The sequence below is a fragment of the Euprymna scolopes genome, chromosome 2, assembly GCF_053919585.1.
Source record: "Euprymna scolopes isolate OS-2025 chromosome 2, ASM5391958v1, whole genome shotgun sequence".
In the NCBI taxonomy this organism is placed as follows: Eukaryota; Metazoa; Mollusca; class Cephalopoda; order Sepiida; family Sepiolidae; genus Euprymna; species Euprymna scolopes.
This window is the reverse complement of record NC_136483.1, coordinates 149,567,366-149,587,229: the sequence shown is the minus strand read 5'-3', so window position 1 is coordinate 149,587,229 and position 19,864 is coordinate 149,567,366. Positions and strand designations below refer to the sequence as shown.

The window sequence follows — 19,864 nt, the reverse complement described above, 5'->3', positions numbered from 1 at the left end:
GTGACTCCGTGCCAAGACTTAGGATAAAGACAAACAAGGTCCTTTTCCTACTTGCCTTCAGATAAAAAATACATTCCCTGCACTCGTAAAATAAAATTGCTTCTCTCTATACACCGAACACTCCTTCACACACTCACAAAGCAAACTACTTAAAAAAAATGAAAGTCGCCAGGAGTAAATGATTGAGAGAGAGGGAGAAGGCGAGCAGGAAATCTACAGAGAGAGAGAGAGAGAGAGAGAGAGAGAGAGAGAGAGAGAGAGAGAGAGAGAGAGAGGCGGTAGCGATAGAGAAAGAGAGATACAGGGAGAGAGAGAATATTTATATTGTCTATATATTATATTGTGACAATGTAGATTTGAACATTTCAAAACAAAGCTTTGAAAAAACAAAACAAAAACAAATCTTAAAGTAGAAAGACACACACACACACACAAGAACAAAAACGAAACAAAACAAACAAAACAAAACAAAACAAACAAACATACAAACAAACAAACAAACGAACAAACAAACAAACAAAAAAGCAAATAAATGAAAACGTTTTAATTCAAACTGCAACTACCAAAATCACAAATATCGTTTATTTTCTTCTAAAAAAAAAAAAAATGGATATTTCGGGGATACTTCTATTTACTGCAGTCGTGTTGGTCATCGTCATCGCCTTCGTACAAATGTAAGTAATTATATTATTTCGTAACTCTAAGCAAAAGGCACTCTGAGAAAATGAGAATTTTATGGTTAATCGCCTGAGGCACACCTTACCGGGGAATGCCGACGGGGTTGTTGAGGCATTTTTTGTATGCTATAGTGTGCTGAGTTTTCATAAACACGTCTAACCTTGTGTATAGCCCCCTGGAGAAAAGGTAAATAAATAAACACACACACACACACACACACACACACACACACACACACACACACACACACACACACACACACACACACGCGCGCGCGCGCGCGCGCACACACACAGACACACACACGCAATTAATGTATTAGGTTGTGCAAAAATGTCATTTTTTGACATTCAACTTTTTGTTTTACTTTTGTGACCACTACTTACCAAGGCCAAGATCTAATTGAGATTACAGAAACGGAAGTGGTTACTAAGCGAAAGATGGGGAACACAATTGGAGTACTAACACTGATCAATGACATGAAGTGTGTTTGATTACATATAAAGTTGTCCATGAGAAAGAATTGTTTATATACGTTTTGCTAATACCACTCCAGGATAGTCTTCGACAATCGGTTGAACAAAGAGTGAGTCATTTTTGAGTCGGGGATGATCTTGCATCTGTCGGGCTGAAGCATGATTTTGGGCTGCCCCCCCCCCCCCGGACTTTATATTGACTTTTCATAAAAAGGTTAGATAAAGGGACTAATCAGGCATTTATTGTCAGCCAGGTAGGTCACACACCTATTATGCGCTGGTATAGTCATTAGACACCAATTAAGCAAGATTCCTTGAATTTCAAATGCTTTTCGGTCCCGCGACAAAAGGTGGGTGGGCCTGTAAATTCACCCTTGTCCGTTCGTCCGTTCGTCTGTCCGCACTTTTCTCAATAACTACGCCTTGGAATTTTTGGAAATTTTGCACAAACATTAAACATGATTATAGAGTAAAAAAGTAACAAAACGGATTTTCCAGGAAAACTCCAGTTGCCCCCCCCCGGGGGTGCCTTTCGGGTTAAAATGGTTAAAATTGACACTTTTGTGCTTATTAAAAAAAAAAAAAAAAATACCTTGATACCTTGGATTTTCATAAAACTTTCTGAAAAGTTGTAATTAACTGATTTCTATATTATTTGTCTACACTTCGCGATAACTCTTGGTTGCGTCCCAGGGGCTCTTTTAGGGATAATAATAAGAACACTCCATTTTTGGGATTATTTTAATATATTTGTCCAAAATTTTCTGTGTATAGCAATTTAGCATGGTGCTGAAAAATTTAAATATATTAGGTCCTTGGGGACTTTTGAGGCTAAATGGTGGGGGTAAATGATGGACTTAGTCATTTCTTTTTTTGCATGGTACAGAACTCAAATTTACACATGTTAAGGCCTAAAACTGCACCGTTTGTTCATTTTCAATAGGATTTGACGTCCCCTGGGGACTTTTGGGGTTAAATGAGGGGGGCAAATGCGTTCCTTTTTTCTGCCTCGTTCACTGTGCACTCACAAGGGGAATATATATATATATATATATATATATATATATATATATATATATATATATATGGAGATCTTTGGATCTGTGAGGTGTAAAACCAAGCTCTGTTGTCCAAGGCATGTCTCGTTAATCATATGAAACTGCACGATGATACGGGTTCCGTTGCTGTTGGTTGTATCCAAACTAATGACCGTCTTCAGAGCCATGTCTGCTTGAGGGTGTGCAAGTCGCTAGTAAGGACTGAAAAGTCATCTTCGGGCACATGGACGTTCAGTTAAAAACAAAAACAAAAAACAACAACAACAAAAAAACTGTCGTGAAAAATGCTTTTAATTTTAAAATATTTGGAAATACTCAATGACAATTTTTATTTATTATTAAAAGAACGGACTAAAAATATTCTCATACAAAAATTGTTTGTTTTACAGTTTTCAAAAATAAATAAAATGAAATATTCGACTTTCTTCGATAGACATAAAATTTCAGAAACAAGTTTACTTACTCTTATATTTTGTTAGATTAAAATTATCCCAATGTGTAATTTAATAATTGCAATTATATAATTATCCAAAAGGAAAATTATTTTTTTCTCTTTAGGAGAAGAAAATGCATGCCCGTTTGAACTACCTTCATAAAATTACCACAGTCATTCTCTAAGGCAACGAAAAATATTTTTTATGTCTATTAGCGTGGCCACAAGGTTTAACACAGGAAACTTTACGATAGTGCACGCCAAAAACATTTTACAGAGGTTGTTTGGTTTTGTTTTGAGCTGGCGGGTATAAAGGCGTTTTGTAAATATTATTTGTATGACATTTCTTTGATTCTGTCTGTCTATTCCCACTTTTTTTTTTTCGGAAACTGCTGGATGAAATGTTGTATGATAAGGTGTAGCGAACTAAATATCATGATATCCGTTCGATGCACAGTTAGAGATTTATAGGAATTAGTAACCATAATACTATATTTACTCCATATATTTTCTCGGAAACTACTAGTCCGATCTGGCTGAAATTTTGTATGAACCGTTGTTATGAAAAAGTGCAGCAAACTCAGTACTTTGGTATACGTTCGATGCACAATTAGGATTTATTACGAGTTACTATTTAATGCAAAAATTAGCACAAATTTAATAATATTGAACCAGCTATTTGGCATAAAGCTTTCATTTTAAGTCAACGGACTATAACTTTTGTCTATTTATAACGGGCTATAACTTTTGTCTATTTATAACGGGCTATAACTTTTGTCTATTTATAACGGACTATAACTTTTGTCTATTTATAACGGACTATAACTTTTGTCTATTTATAACGGACTATAACTTTTGTCTATTTATAACGGGCTATAACTTTTGTCTATTTATAACGGGCTATAACTTTTGTCTATTTATAACAGATGATAACTTTTGTCTATCTATAACGGACTATAACTTTTGTCTATTTATAACGGGCTATAACTTTTGTCTATTTATAACGGACTATAACTTTTGTCTATTTATAACGGGCTTTAACTTTTGTCTATTTATAACAGATGATAACTTTTGTCTATTTATAACGGACTATAACTTTTGTCTATTTATAACGGGCTATAACTTTTGTCTATTTATAACGGACTATAACCTTTGTCTATTTATAACGGGCTTTAACTTTTGTCTATTTATAACAGATGATAACTTTTGTCTATTTATAACGGGCTATAACTTTTGTCTATTTATAACGTGCTTTAACTTTTGTCTATTTATAACAGATGATAACTTTTGTCTATTTATAACTAACTTTTTTCTATTTATAACGGGTATAACTTTTGTTTATTTAAAACTGACGATAACTGTTGTCTATTTATAATAGGCTATAACTTTTGTATATTAATAAGGAGCTATAATTTTTTTTAAATATTTATAAAGGGTATAATTTTTTTCTATTTATAAGAGGTATAACTTTTGTCTATTTATAATGGGCTATAAATTTTGTTTTTTAATAACATGCTATGAATGTTTTAAATAACGGGCTATAAATCGTGCCTATTTATAAAGGACTATAACTTTTGTCTATTTATAACAGGCTATAACTTTTGTCTATTTATAACGTACTATAACTTTTGTCTATTTATAGCGGGCTATAGCTTTTTTCTATTTATAACGTACTATAAATTTTGTCTATTTATAACGTACTATAACTTTTGCCTCTTTATAAATAATGGTCGGCTCATGAGTTTTAAATGTTCCGTAAATATATCCTGGTTTGAAGCCGCCTTTAATTTTAGTTCGTATACCATTATAACAGATCTTTGTAATGATCAATTTATTAATTTTTTCTTTTGAGAAAGTGTTTGCGATTATGGTGTATTATTTTATTAAATTTGTTATGACAGTCAAAAATGGCTTTAAATTTGATGTTATAGAAACTAGCAAGGATACACGGCAGAAATTAAATGTTGTATATAACATGTTTAGATTATAGCTTCTATCTTTAGCTCCCTCTCTCTAGCTGTCTCTTTATCTTTTCTATTCATCATTTGTTCCGCCATTTTTTCCAACCCTTATCTGTCTGTCTGTCTGTCTGTCTGTCTCGCTTCTCTGTCCAACCCATTCCTCTATCACGTTTCTATGTGTTACAAAAATAATGTAATTGTTTTAATAAATCTAGTCATTTTAAACGAAAATATTTTTCTAAATTTTAGGTATTATATATCCGGGACAAATATTAATTTTGTGGGTCTTTGCTTAGTAGTTTTGGACTTCTAGCTAGGCATGCATAAACACAGAAATCCCTTTATGTAATAGACTAGGCTCGGTGCCTGCCGTTGCCCGGGTGTTTGGAGGTATGTGTTGAGCAAAAAAAAAAAAGTTGTAGCAGACAGGCAGGCTCGAACCTGTGCATGAAGGAGGAAAAGAACGTGAAAAAAAAAACAACAAAAAATGTCACTTCTTTGCTGTTGCGCCCATTGCCAAACCGGAAGTGACGTGTTTAAATTAAGGCTAGTCAATCGAAAAGAGGGATGACTTTCGAAAATATCGGTGAAAAAAGCGACTCCTTCCTGTAGAAAAGTGCCCAGTTGAGGGTGAAGGAATTAATGTTTTTAGCTAATTTTTCGATATTTGTCGTCCGAAGGGTCGAGCTTCAAAACGATACCGATCTCGCGAAAATCCGTCGCCTCTGTCGAAAATTTTTGCGAGATATACATACATACACACATTTAAACAGACAAGCGAGATTTATATTATAGATAAATTATTTGTTTTTTTTTTTACATGGAGGTCACCACTTATCAAGGCCCGGAAACCGCTCGGGGATAAGGGTTATTGCGTGTACAGTAATCAGTGGGATAATATCGTAGTAATCGTTAGTATTGGAGATTTGATAAAGTGTCTTACTTAAGGGGGCGATTCATCAGGAATTTGTTTATGTTAGACTTGAAGACATCCAAGTTGTAGTCAGGTGGGAAACAAGCAAATGGAAGAGAGTTCCACAGGCGTGCACTTTTAAGAAATAAGCTTTGTTCATGGAATCTACGTTTTGATTTAGGAACAGATAAAGAGTGGGGAAAATTACTGACAGTGGTTGCAGCTAGACGGGTGTTTTCCGTAAAAAATTGAGGAGGGAAGGACCAGAGATTGGAGCCCAGACGAGCACTTGCCATGGAAATAACGATAAACAAAGACAGACTCGCAACGTCTCTTCTGTGGGAGAGAAGTTGCAGCGAAGAAAAAAGGGCATCTCCCACTAAGCCACGAAGTCTATTTTGTACGCTGTCAAGACAGGATAGGTTGTTAAGTATAATTTTGTTAATTATAACTGTATTTCGTAATGATATCTAGATGTTGAACGACCTGGTTAAAATGTTTTGTAAATAAAAATGTTATATCTTTATTGTTATATCTATTTATCTTAGATGTAACCCCGGTAGACCTCTCGCTACTAACAGGAGAAAGGATATCACTGACGCCATAACAAGTTGCTTCAGGTAGATGGAGTTCGTCAGCCTTGGAATGTAGTTCATTTTAAGGAAGGTAAATGCTGATTTCCAACTTTCGTTACCTTGTGGAATACCCACACATGGGATAGTCTTCAGGAGTAAATCCCGAAAAAATCTTGAGAGGAGCCCCAAGGCAATTCGGCATTACCTACAACTTCATTCTACCAAACTGTAACAGACTTGTCGTTCCTTTGGACCCATCAGCGATGTGGAGAAGGGAGACGAGCTACGAGGACAACTTGTTTTTCATATTACACTGCCAAAGCTAGCATCCAGATGGTACATCACATATCGTCGACCCTGAACGACAGAAGCCTACTACTACATCTATTTTTTACCAGCGGCTTTTAGTAAGTCACAAAGTTCAGGTTTTATGTTGAATTCATTTTTTTTCTCAAGCTTTACTATATTTTACATAGTACTAGCAGGAGGGAGACTCGACGTTGCCCTGGATTGAATGTTTTACATTCCTATATTTTTATTGTCATCGAAATTTTTTCAAACAAATCGATCGATTGCTGCTCTAGTTGAGGACCCATCGCGGCGCACCGGGAGAAAGCTTCACATCTCTCTCCGCAGTGACTTAGTCCACAATACATTGTAGTTTACATTGCACTGTAGAGAACCTACAGTTGATTTTAGAAAAGTATTTTTTATACATAACAGCTGGAATTAAAGTTTAAAATGCATAAGTAAATCATTATGCTTCAACTATGCTCTAGACCGAAACATTCATATCAAAGAACCTACTGTTAATTTTATATGCCAGACCTTTCGGCTTGTGTATTAATAAAACTTCTCAAATGCACTTGGCTTGTTGGCTGTGTAGGGTGTTAACTTTAGTCCTAATCGCCTATTCATATTTTCATCGGATTACTTCGATTATCGATTATCGACACTTATCGAAGACATTTCGATATAAAACCTATCTAACAACACCGCCAGACACATGATGTATCTTCATTTGAAATTTCATAAATCTCGACCCAGCCGTTTTTGAGTGCATAGGGAACAAAATTAGACACACGCATACACAGACACACGCATACACAGACAGTGATAAAGTTCCTTTGATATAATAGTAAAAATTTCAATTTCTGTATTTGTTTTTATACAGGTTATGCTATCTTTGGAGTAAATGGCAGTTAGGCCATAGTTTGAGAATTTTTTTTGCAATTGCTTCATTTCAAAATCAGAAAGATTAATACATTTATCTTCATTATTTAGAAGCAACAGGGAACCTTGGTCTAGGTTCATTTTTTTTTCAATGTAATTTTATATTGTGCATTTTTATAACTTTTACTTTGTGAGAGTCTGTAATCAACTTTCTGGAGATCTCCTGGAATAAGCAAGTTTTTCAGTTTTATAAGGGTTCTTCCTATATCCGTGTGCAGATTGTTGAGCTGATTTTTTACGTATTAGTATGTGTCTCTTCATGCGACCGCATCCGTATTGCTGTTAACTTGGTTTGCTTGTTTTGTTTTACGACATATCAACACTTTTCGAGTTATTTAACACAAATCCGGTCATTTTATTGAACGGTTTTGTGTTTCGAGTACTTTACGAGGTGCCTTCATTAAGTTTCCAGACTTTTTTGTACAGACATTAAAATAAAAATTAGCCTCTTGAAAATGCAACAGGTTATTGCTATACATCTTATGGTGTGACTGACTAATTTTTATGATTTCAGGTTCAAATGAACAGGTACAGTAGTAATTGAAACACATCCTACTAAAGCCTGATTGCTACAGCTGGTAAATTTCAAAAATGCAATCTGGATGTGGGAATATTTTAGAAGAATGATATGCAATAAATAAATAAATACCACAGAAACGTATGGAATGCTTCAGACTGTTTTTGGACCATCTTGTATGAATCAAACACCAGTTTTTGGGTGACATAAGAGATTCGAGGAGGCCAGGTAGTCTGTGAGGAATGATGAAAGGTGTGGGAGAAGTAAGGAAGTCAGAACACAGGAGTTGATTGACCAAATAAAGAATTTGATGGATAAGGACTGTTGTGTGTTTATAGAAGCAGTTTTATGTCAGTGTGAGAGGTGTGCACACAATTATTCGAAAGGAACTGAAGACGCGGAAGGTTTGCGCGAAGTTCGTCCTAAGGGTGCTCAGAGAAGATCGGAAAGAAAGACGTTGTCATGACCAAAATGGGCATCAAGGAAGTTCCTCACCTTCCCTATAGTCCAGACCTTGCTATCCGTGCCTTTTGGTTATTCCTTAAACTCAAGGAAAACCTTAGAGGCAGTCGTTATGATACAATTAAAGAGATGAAAGAGGCTATGACATCCTTAAACTACAAGGAAAACCTTAGAGGCTGTCGTTATGATACAATTTAGGAGATGAAAGAGGCTATGACATCCTTAAACTACAAGAAAAACCTTAGAGGCTGTCGTTATGATACAATTTAGGAGATGAAAGAGGCTATGACATCCTTAAACTACAAGGAAAACCTTAGAGGCTGTCGTTATGATACAATTTAGGAGATAAAAGAGGCTATGACATCCTTAAACTACAAGGAAAACCTTAGAGGCTGTCGTTATGATACAATTTAGGAGATGAAAGAGGCTGTGACATCCTTAAACTCAAGGAAAATCTTAGAGGCTGTCGTTATGATACAATTTAGGAGATGAAAGAGGCTATGACATCCTTAAACTACAAGGAAAACCTTAGAGGCTGTCGTTATGATACAATTTAGGAGATAAAAGAGGCTAACATCCTTAAACTACAAGGAAAACCTTAGAGGCTGTCGTTATGATACAATTTAGGAGATGAAAGAGGCTATGACATCCTTAAACTCAAGGAAAATCTTAGAGGCTGTCGTTATGATACAATTTAGGAGATGAAAGAGGCTATGACATCCTTAAACTACAAGGAAAACCTTAGAGGCTGTCGTTATGATACAATTTAGGAGATAAAAGAGGCTATGACATCCTTAAACTACAAGGAAAACCTTAGAGGCTGTCGTTATGATACAATTTAGGAGATGAAAGAGGCTATGACATCCTTAAACTCAAGGAAAACATTAGAGGCTGTCGTTATGGTACAATTTGGGAGATGAAATAGGCTATGACATCCTTAGACTCAAGGAAAACATTAGATGCTGTCGTTATGATACAATTTAGGAGATGAAAGAGGCTATGACATCCTTAAACTCAAGGAAAACATTAGAGGCTGTCGTTATGATACAATTTAGGAGATGAAAGAGGCTATGGCATCCTTAAACTCAAGGAAAAAATTAGAGGCTGTCGTTATGGTACAATTTAGGAGATGAAAGAGGCTATGACATCCTTAAACTCAAGGAAAACATTAGAGTCTGTCGTTATGATACAATTTAGGAGATGAAAGAAGCTATGACATCCTTAAACTCAAGGAAAACATTAGAGGCTGTCGTTATGATACAATTTAGGAGATGAAAGAGGCTATGAAATCCTTAAACTCAAGGAAAACATTAGAGGCTGTCGTTATGATACAATTTAGGAGATGAAAGAGGCTATGACATCCTTAAACTCAAGGAAAACATAAGAGGCTGTCGTTATGATACAATTTAGGAGATGAAAGAGGCTATGACATCCTTAAACTCAAGGAAAACCTTAGAGGCTGTCGTTATGATACAATTTAGGAGATGAAAGAGGCTATGACATCCTTAAACTCAAGGAAAACATTAGAGGCTGTCGTTATGATACAATTTAGAAGAAGAAAGAGGCTATGACATCCTTAAACTCAAGGAAAACATTAGAGGCTGTCGTTATGATACAATTTAGGAGATGAAAGAGGCTATGACATCCTTAAACTCAAGGAAAACCTTAGAGGCTGTCGTTATGATACAATTTAGGAGATGAAAGAGGCTATGACATCCTTAAACTCAAGGAAAACATTAGAGGCTGTTGTTATGATACAATTTAGGAGATGAAAGAGGCTATGACATCCTTAAACTCAAGGAAAACATTAGAGGCTGTCGTTATGATACAATTTAGGAGATGAAAGAGGCTATGACATCCTTAAACCCAAGGAAAACATTAGATGCTGTCGTTATGATACAATTTAGGAGATGAAAGAGGCTATGACATCCTTAAACTCAAGGAAAACATTAGAGGCTGTCGTTATGATACAATTTAGGAGATGAAAGAGGCTATGACATCCTTAAACTCAAGGAAAACATTAGAGGCTGTTGTTATGATACAATTTAGAAGATGAAAGAGGCTATGACATCCTTAAACTACAAGGAAAACCTTAGAGGCTGTCGTTATTATATAATTTAGGAGATAAAAGAGGCTATGACATCCTAAAACTCAAGGAAAACATTAGAGGCTGTTGTTATGATACAATTAAGGAGATGAAAGAGGCTATGACATCCTTAAACTCAAGGAAAACATTAGAGGCTGTCGTTATGATACAATTTAGGAGATGAAAGAGGCTATGACATCCTTAAACTCAAGGAAAACATTAGAGGCTGTCGTTATGATACAATTAAGGAGATGAAAGAGGCTATGACATCCTTAAACTCAAGGAAAACATAAGAGGCTGTCGTTATGGTACAATTTAGGAGATAAAAGAGGCTATGACATCCTTAAACTCAAGGAAAACCTTAGAGGCTATCGTTATGATACAATTAAGGAGATGAAAGAGGCTAGGACATCCTTAAACTCAAGGAAAACATTAGAGGCTGTCGTTATGATAAAGAGATGAAAGAGGCTATGACATCCTTAACCCCAAGGAAAACCTTAGAGGCTGTCGTTATGATACAATTTAGGAGATGAAAGAGGCTATGACATCCTTAACTCCAAGGAAAACCTTAGAGGCTGTCGTTATGATACAATTTAGGAGATGAAAGAGGCTATGACATCCTTAACCCCAAGGAAAACCTTAGAGGCTGTCGTTATGATACAATTAAAGAGATGAAAGAGGCTGTGACATCCTTAAACTACAAGGAAAACCTTAGAGGCTGTCGTTATGATACAATTTAGGAGATGAAAGAGGCTATGACATCCTTAAACTCAAGGAAAACCTTAGAGGCTATCGTTATGATACAATTAAGGAGATGAAAGAGGCTAGGACATCCTTAAACTCAAGGAAAACATTAGAGGCTGTCGTTATGATAAAGAGATGAAAGAGGCTATGACATCCTTAACCCCAAGGAAAACCTTAGAGGCTGTCGTTATGATACAATTTAGGAGATGAAAGAGGCTATGACATCCTTAACTCCAAGGAAAACCTTAGAGGCTGTCGTTATGATACAATTTAGGAGATGAAAGAGGCTATGACATCCTTAACCCCAAGGAAAACCTTAGAGGCTGTCGTTATGATACAATTAAAGAGATGAAAGAGGCTGTGACATCCTTAAACTACAAGGAAAACCTTAGAGGCTGTCGTTATGATACAATTTAGGAGATGAAAGAGGCTATGACATCCTTAACCCCAAGGAAAACCTTAGAGGCTGTCGTTATGATACAATTAAAGAGATGAAAGAGGCTGTGACATCCTTAAACTACAAGGAAAACCTTAGAAGCTGTCGTTATGATACAATTAAAGAGATGAAAGAGGCTGTGACATCCTTAAACTACAAGGAAAACCTTTGAGGCTGTCGTTATGAAACAATTGAGGAGATGAAAGAGGCTATGACATCCTTAACCCCAAGGAAAACCTTAGAGGCTGTCGTTATGATACAATTAAAGAGATGAAAGAGGCTGTGACATCCTTAAACTACAAGGAAAACCTTAGAGGCTGTCGTTATGAAACAATTTAGAAGATGAAAGAGGCTATGACATCCTTAACCCCAAGGAAAACATTAGAGGCTGTCGTTATGATACAATTAAAGAGATGAAAGAGGCTGTGACATCCTTAAACTACAAGGAAAACCTTAGAGGCTGTCGTTATGATACAATTTAGGAGATGAAAGAGGCTATGACATCCTTAACCCCAAGGAAAACCTTAGAGGCTGTCGTTATGATACAATTAAAGAGATGAAAGAGGCTGTGACATCTTTAAACTACAAGGAAAACCTTAGAGGCTGTCGTTATGATACAATTAAAGAGATGAAAGAGGCTGTGACATCCTTAAACTACAAGGAAAACCTTAGAGGCTGTCGTTATGATACAATTTAGGAGATGAAAGAGGCTATGACATCCTTAAACTCAAGGAAAACCTTAGAGGCTATCGTTATGATACAATTAAGGAGATGAAAGAGGCTAGGACATCCTTAAACTCAAGGAAAACATTAGAGGCTGTCGTTATGATAAAGAGATGAAAGAGGCTATGACATCCTTAACCCCAAGGAAAACCTTAGAGGCTGTCGTTATGATACAATTTAGGAGATGAAAGAGGCTATGACATCCTTAACCCCAAGGAAAACCTTAGAGGCTGTCGTTATGATACAATTAAAGAGATGAAAGAGGCTGTGACATCTTTAAACTACAAGGAAAACCTTAGAGGCTGTCGTTATGATACAATTAAAGAGATGAAAGAGGCTGTGACATCCTTAAACTACAAGGAAAACCTTAGAGGCTGTCGTTATGATACAATTTAGGAGATGAAAGAGGCTATGACATCCTTAAACTCAAGGAAAACCTTAGAGGCTATCGTTATGATACAATTAAGGAGATGAAAGAGGCTAGGACATCCTTAAACTCAAGGAAAACATTAGAGGCTGTCGTTATGATAAAGAGATGAAAGAGGCTATGACATCCTTAACCCCAAGGAAAACCTTTGAGGCTGTCGTTATGATACAATTTAGGAGATGAAAGAGGCTATGACATCCTTAACTCCAAGGAAAACCTTAGAGGCTGTCGTTATGATACAATTTAGGAGATGAAAGAGGCTATGACATCCTTAACCCCAAGGAAAACCTTAGAGGCTGTCGTTATGATACAATTAAAGAGATGAAAGAGGCTGTGACATCCTTAAACTACAAGGAAAACCTTAGAGGCTGTCGTTATGATACAATTTAGGAGATGAAAGAGGCTATGACATCCTTAACCCCAAGGAAAACCTTAGAGGCTGTCGTTATGATACAATTAAAGAGATGAAAGAGGCTGTGACATCCTTAAACTACAAGGAAAACCTTAGAAGCTGTCGTTATGATACAATTAAAGAGATGAAAGAGGCTGTGACATCCTTAAACTACAAGGAAAACCTTTGAGGCTGTCGTTATGAAACAATTGAGGAGATGAAAGAGGCTATGACATCCTTAACCCCAAGGAAAACCTTAGAGGCTGTCGTTATGATACAATTAAAGAGATGAAAGAGGCTGTGACATCCTTAAACTACAAGGAAAACCTTAGAGGCTGTCGTTATGAAACAATTGAGAAGATGAAAGAGGCTATGACATCCTTAACCCCAAGGAAAACATTAGAGGCTGTCGTTATGATACAATTAAAGAGATGAAAGAGGCTGTGACATCCTTAAACTACAAGGAAAACCTTTGAGGCTGTCGTTATGAAACAATTGAGAAGATGAAAGAGGCTATGACATCCTTAACCCCAAGTAAAACATTAGAAGCTGTCGTTATGATACAATTAAAGAGATGAAAGAGGCTGTGACATCCTTAAACTACAAGGAAAACCTTTGAGGCTGTCGTTATGAAACAATTGAGGAGATGAAAGAGGCTATGACATCCTTAACCCCAAGGAAAACCTTAGAGGCTGTCGTTATGATACAATTAAAGAGATGAAAGAGGCTGTGACATCCTTAAACTACAAGGAAAACCTTAGAGGCTGTCGTTATGAAACAATTGAGAAGATGAAAGAGGCTATGACATCCTTAACCCCAAGGAAAACATTAGAGGCTGTCGTTATGATACAATTAAAGAGATGAAAGAGGCTGTGACATCCTTAAACTACAAGGAATACCTTAGAGGCTGTCGTTATGATACAATTTAGGAGATGAAAGAGGCTATGACATCCTTAACCCCAAGGAAAACATTAGAGGCTGTCGTTATGATACAATTAAAGAGATGAAAGAGGCTGTGACATCCTTAAACTACAAGGAAAACCTTAGAGGCTGTCGTTATGAAACAATTGAGAAGATGAAAGAGGCTGTGACATCCTTAACCCCAAGGAAAACATTAGAGGCTGTCGTTATGATACAATTAAAGAGATGAAAGAGGCTGTGACATCCTTAAACTACAAGGAAAACATTAGAGGCTGTCGTTATGATACAATTTAGGAGATGAAAGAGGCTATGACATCCTTAACCCCAAGGAAAACCTTAGAGGCTGTCGTTATGATACAATTAAAGAGATGAAAGAGGCTGTGACATCCTTAAACTACAAGGAAAACATTAGAGGCTGTCGTTATGATACAATTTAGGAGATGAAAGAGGCTATGACATCCTTAACCCCAAGGAAAACCTTAGAGGCTGTCGTTATGATACAATTAAAGAGATGAAAGAGGCTGTGACATCCTTAAACTACAAGGAAAACCTTAGAGGCTGTCGTTATGAAACAATTGAGAAGATGAAAGAGGCTATGACATCCTTAACCCCAAGGAAAACATTAGAGGCTGTCGTTATGATACAATTAAAGAGATGAAAGAGGCTGTGACATCCTTAAACTACAAGGAAAACCTTAGAGGCTGTCGTTATGAAACAATTTAGAAGATGAAAGAGGCTATGACATCCTTAACCCCAAGGAAAACATTAGAGGCTGTCGTTATGATACAATTAAAGAGATGAAAGAGGCTGTGACATCCTTAAACTACAAGGAAAACCTTAGAGGCTGTCGTTATGATACAATTTAGGAGATGAAAGAGGCTATGACATCCTTAACCCCAAGGAAAACATTAGAGGCTGTCGTTATGATACAATTAAAGAGATGAAAGAGGCTGTGACATCCTTAAACTACAAGGAAAACCTTAGAGGCTGTCGTTATGAAACAATTGAGAAGATGAAAGAGGCTATGAAATCATTAACCCCAAGGAAAACATTAGAGGCTGTCGTTATGATACAATTAAAGAGATGAAAGAGGCTGTGACATCCTTAAACTACAAGGAAAACCTTAGAGGCTGTCGTTATGATACAATTTAGGAGATGAAAGAGGCTATGACATCCTTAACCCCAAGGAAAACCTTAGAGGCTGTCGTTATGATACAATTAAAGAGATGAAAGAGGCTGTGACATCCTTAACCCCAAGGAAAACCTTAGAGGCTGTCGTTATGATACAATTAAAGAGATGAAAGAGGCTGTGACATCCTTAAACTACAAGGAAAACCTTAGAGGCTGTCGTTATGATACAATTGAGAAGATGAAAGAGGCTATGACATCATTAACCCCATGGAAAACATTAGAGGCTGTCGTTATGATACAATTAAAGAGATGAAAGAGGCTGTGACATCCTTAAACTACAAGGAAAACCTTAGAGGCTGTCGTTATGATAAAATTTAGGAGATGAAAGAGGCTATGACATCCTTAACCCCAAGGAAAACATTAGAGGCTGTCGTTATGATACAATTAAAGAGATGAAAGAGGCTGTGACATCCTTAAACTACAAGGAAAACCTTAGAGGCTGTCGTTATGATACAATTTAGGAGATGAAAGAGGCTATGACATCCTTAACCCCAAGGAAAACCTTAGAGGCTGTCGTTATGATACAATTAAAGAGATGAAAGAGGCTGTGACATCCTTAAACTACAAGGAAAACCTTTGAGGCTGTCGTTATGAAACAATTGAGGAGATGAAAGAGGCTATGACATCCTTAACCCCAAGGAAAACCTTAGAGGCTGTCGTTATGATACAATTAAAGAGATGAAAGAGGCTGTGACATCCTTAAACTACAAGGAAAACCTTAGAGGCTGTCGTTATGAAACAATTGAGAAGATGAAAGAGGCTATGACATCCTTAACCCCAAGGAAAACATTAGAGGCTGTCGTTATGATACAATTAAAGAGATGAAAGAGGCTGTGACATCCTTAAACTACAAGGAAAACCTTTGAGGCTGTCGTTATGAAACAATTGAGAAGATGAAAGAGGCTATGACATCCTTAACCCCAAGTAAAACATTAGAAGCTGTCGTTATGATACAATTAAAGAGATGAAAGAGGCTGTGACATCCTTAAACTACAAGGAAAACCTTTGAGGCTGTCGTTATGAAACAATTGAGGAGATGAAAGAGGCTATGACATCCTTAACCCCAAGGAAAACCTTAGAGGCTGTCGTTATGATACAATTAAAGAGATGAAAGAGGCTGTGACATCCTTAAACTACAAGGAAAACCTTAGAGGCTGTCGTTATGAAACAATTGAGAAGATGAAAGAGGCTATGACATCCTTAACCCCAAGGAAAACATTAGAGGCTGTCGTTATGATACAATTAAAGAGATGAAAGAGGCTGTGACATCCTTAAACTACAAGGAATACCTTAGAGGCTGTCGTTATGATACAATTTAGGAGATGAAAGAGGCTATGACATCCTTAACCCCAAGGAAAACATTAGAGGCTGTCGTTATGATACAATTAAAGAGATGAAAGAGGCTGTGACATCCTTAAACTACAAGGAAAACCTTAGAGGCTGTCGTTATGAAACAATTGAGAAGATGAAAGAGGCTGTGACATCCTTAACCCCAAGGAAAACATTAGAGGCTGTCGTTATGATACAATTAAAGAGATGAAAGAGGCTGTGACATCCTTAAACTACAAGGAAAACATTAGAGGCTGTCGTTATGATACAATTTAGGAGATGAAAGAGGCTATGACATCCTTAACCCCAAGGAAAACCTTAGAGGCTGTCGTTATGATACAATTAAAGAGATGAAAGAGGCTGTGACATCCTTAACCCCAAGGAAAACATTAGAGGCTGTCGTTATGATACAATTAAAGAGATGAAAGAGGCTGTGACATCCTTAAACTACAAGGAAAACATTAGAGGCTGTCGTTATGATACAATTTAGGAGATGAAAGAGGCTATGACATCCTTAACCCCAAGGAAAACCTTAGAGGCTGTCGTTATGATACAATTAAAGAGATGAAAGAGGCTGTGACATCCTTAAACTACAAGGAAACCCTTAGAGGCTGTCGTTATGAAACAATTGAGAAGATGAAAGAGGCTATGACATCCTTAACCCCAAGGAAAACCTTAGAGGCTGTCGTTATGATACAATTAAAGAGATGAAAGAGGCTGTGACATCCTTAAACTACAAGGAAAACCTTAGAGGCTGTCGTTATGAAACAATTTAGAAGATGAAAGAGGCTATGACATCCTTAACCCCAAGGAAAACATTAGAGGCTGTCGTTATGATACAATTAAAGAGATGAAAGAGGCTGTGACATCCTTAAACTACAAGGAAAACCTTAGAGGCTGTCGTTATGATAAAATTTAGGAGATGAAAGAGGCTATGACATCCTTAACCCCAAGGAAAACCTTAGAGGCTGTCGTTATGATACAATTAAAGAGATGAAAGAGGCTGTGACATCCTTAAACTACAAGGAAAACCTTAGAGGCTGTCGTTATGATACAATTTAGGAGATGAAAGAGGCTATGACATCCTTAACCCCAAGGAAAACCTTAGAGGCTGTCGTTATGATACAATTAAAGAGATGAAAGAGGCTGTGACATCCTTAACCCCAAGGAAAACCTTAGAGGCTGTCGTTATGATACAATTAAAGAGATGAAAGAGGCTGTGACATCCTTAAACTACAAGGAAAACCTTAGAGGCTGTCGTTATGATACAATTGAGAAGATGAAAGAGGCTATGACATCATTAACCCCATGGAAAACATTAGAGGCTGTCGTTATGATACAATTAAAGAGATGAAAGAGGCTGTGACATCCTTAAACTACAAGGAAAACCTTAGAGGCTGTCATTATGATAAAATTTAGGAGATGAAAGAGGCTATGACATCCTTAACCCCAAGGAAAACATTAGAGGCTGTCGTTATGATACAATTAAAGAGATGAAAGAGGCTGTGACATCCTTAAACTACAAGGAAAACCTTAGAGGCTGTCGTTATGATACAATTTAGGAGATGAAAGAGGCTATGACATCCTTAACCCCAAGGAAAACCTTAGAGGCTGTCGTTATGATACAATTAAAGAGATGAAAGAGGCTGTGACATCCTTAAACTACAAGGAAAACCTTAGAAGCTGTCGTTATGATACAATTAAAGAGATGAAAGAGGCTGTGACATCCTTAAACTACAAGGAAAACCTTTGAGGCTGTCGTTATGAAACAATTGAGGAGATGAAAGAGGCTATGACATCCTTAACCCCAAGGAAAACCTTAGAGGCTGTCGTTATGATACAATTAAAGAGATGAAAGAGGCTGTGACATCCTTAAACTACAAGGAAAACCTTAGAGGCTGTCGTTATGAAACAATTGAGAAGATGAAAGAGGCTATGACATCCTTAACCCCAAGGAAAACATTAGAGGCTGTCGTTATGATACAATTAAAGAGATGAAAGAGGCTGTGACATCCTTAAACTACAAGGAATACCTTAGAGGCTGTCGTTATGATACAATTTAGGAGATGAAAGAGGCTATGACATCCTTAACCCCAAGGAAAACATTAGAGGCTGTCGTTATGATACAATTAAAGAGATGAAAGAGGCTGTGACATCCTTAAACTACAAGGAAAACCTTAGAGGCTGTCGTTATGAAACAATTGAGAAGATGAAAGAGGCTGTGACATCCTTAACCCCAAGGAAAACATTAGAGGCTGTCGTTATGATACAATTAAAGAGATGAAAGAGGCTGTGACATCCTTAAACTACAAGGAAAACATTAGAGGCTGTCGTTATGATACAATTTAGGAGATGAAAGAGGCTATGACATCCTTAACCCCAAGGAAAACCTTAGAGGCTGTCGTTATGATACAATTAAAGAGATGAAAGAGGCTGTGACATCCTTAACCCCAAGGAAAACATTAGAGGCTGTCGTTATGATACAATTAAAGAGATGAAAGAGGCTGTGACATCCTTAAACTACAAGGAAAACATTAGAGGCTGTCGTTATGATACAATTTAGGAGATGAAAGAGGCTATGACATCCTTAACCCCAAGGAAAACCTTAGAGGCTGTCGTTATGATACAATTAAAGAGATGAAAGAGGCTGTGACATCCTTAAACTACAAGGAAACCCTTAGAGGCTGTCGTTATGAAACAATTGAGAAGATGAAAGAGGCTATGACATCCTTAACCCCAAGGAAAACATTAGAGGCTGTCGTTATGATACAATTAAAGAGATGAAAGAGGCTGTGACATCCTTAAACTACAAGGAAAACCTTAGAGGCTGTCGTTATGAAACAATTGAGAAGATGAAAGAGGCTATGACATCCTTAACCCCAAGGAAAACATTAGAGGCTGTCGTTATGATACAATTAAAGAGATGAAAGAGGCTGTGACATCCTTAAACTACAAGGAAAACCTTAGAGGCTGTCGTTATGATAAAATTTAGGAGATGAAAGAGGCTATGACATCCTTAACCCCAAGGAAAACCTTAGAGGCTGTCGTTATGATACAATTAAAGAGATGAAAGAGGCTGTGACATCCTTAAACTACAAGGAAAACCTTAGAGGCTGTCGTTATGAAACAATTGAGAAGATGAAAGAGGCTGTGACATCCTTAAACTACAAGGAAAACCTTAGAGGCTGTCGTTATGAAACAATTGAGAAGATGAAAGAGGCTGTGACATCCTTAACCCCAAGGAAAACATTAGAGGCTGTCGTTATGATACAATTAAAGAGATGAAAGAGGCTGTGACATCCTTAAACTA

At 36.9% G+C, this 19,864-nt stretch overlaps 1 protein-coding gene across 2 annotated transcripts in view; it reads left to right on the top strand.

Annotated features, from left to right (window-relative positions):
* Positions 1 to 211: 211 nt before the first annotated feature.
* Positions 212 to 19,864, top strand: part of LOC145297559 (cytochrome P450 3A24-like) — a 192,551-nt gene continuing 172,898 nt past the window's right edge. Inside the window, exon 1 of one of the 2 annotated variants that reach the window (XM_080143568.1) lies at positions 212 to 674. In XM_080143568.1, the coding sequence (XP_079999694.1) occupies positions 607 to 674 (68 nt within the window). In that variant the 5' untranslated portion in view covers positions 212 to 606. The remainder of the gene's footprint in view (positions 675 to 19,864) is intronic. The other variant, XM_080143585.1, reaches the window with a different exon arrangement.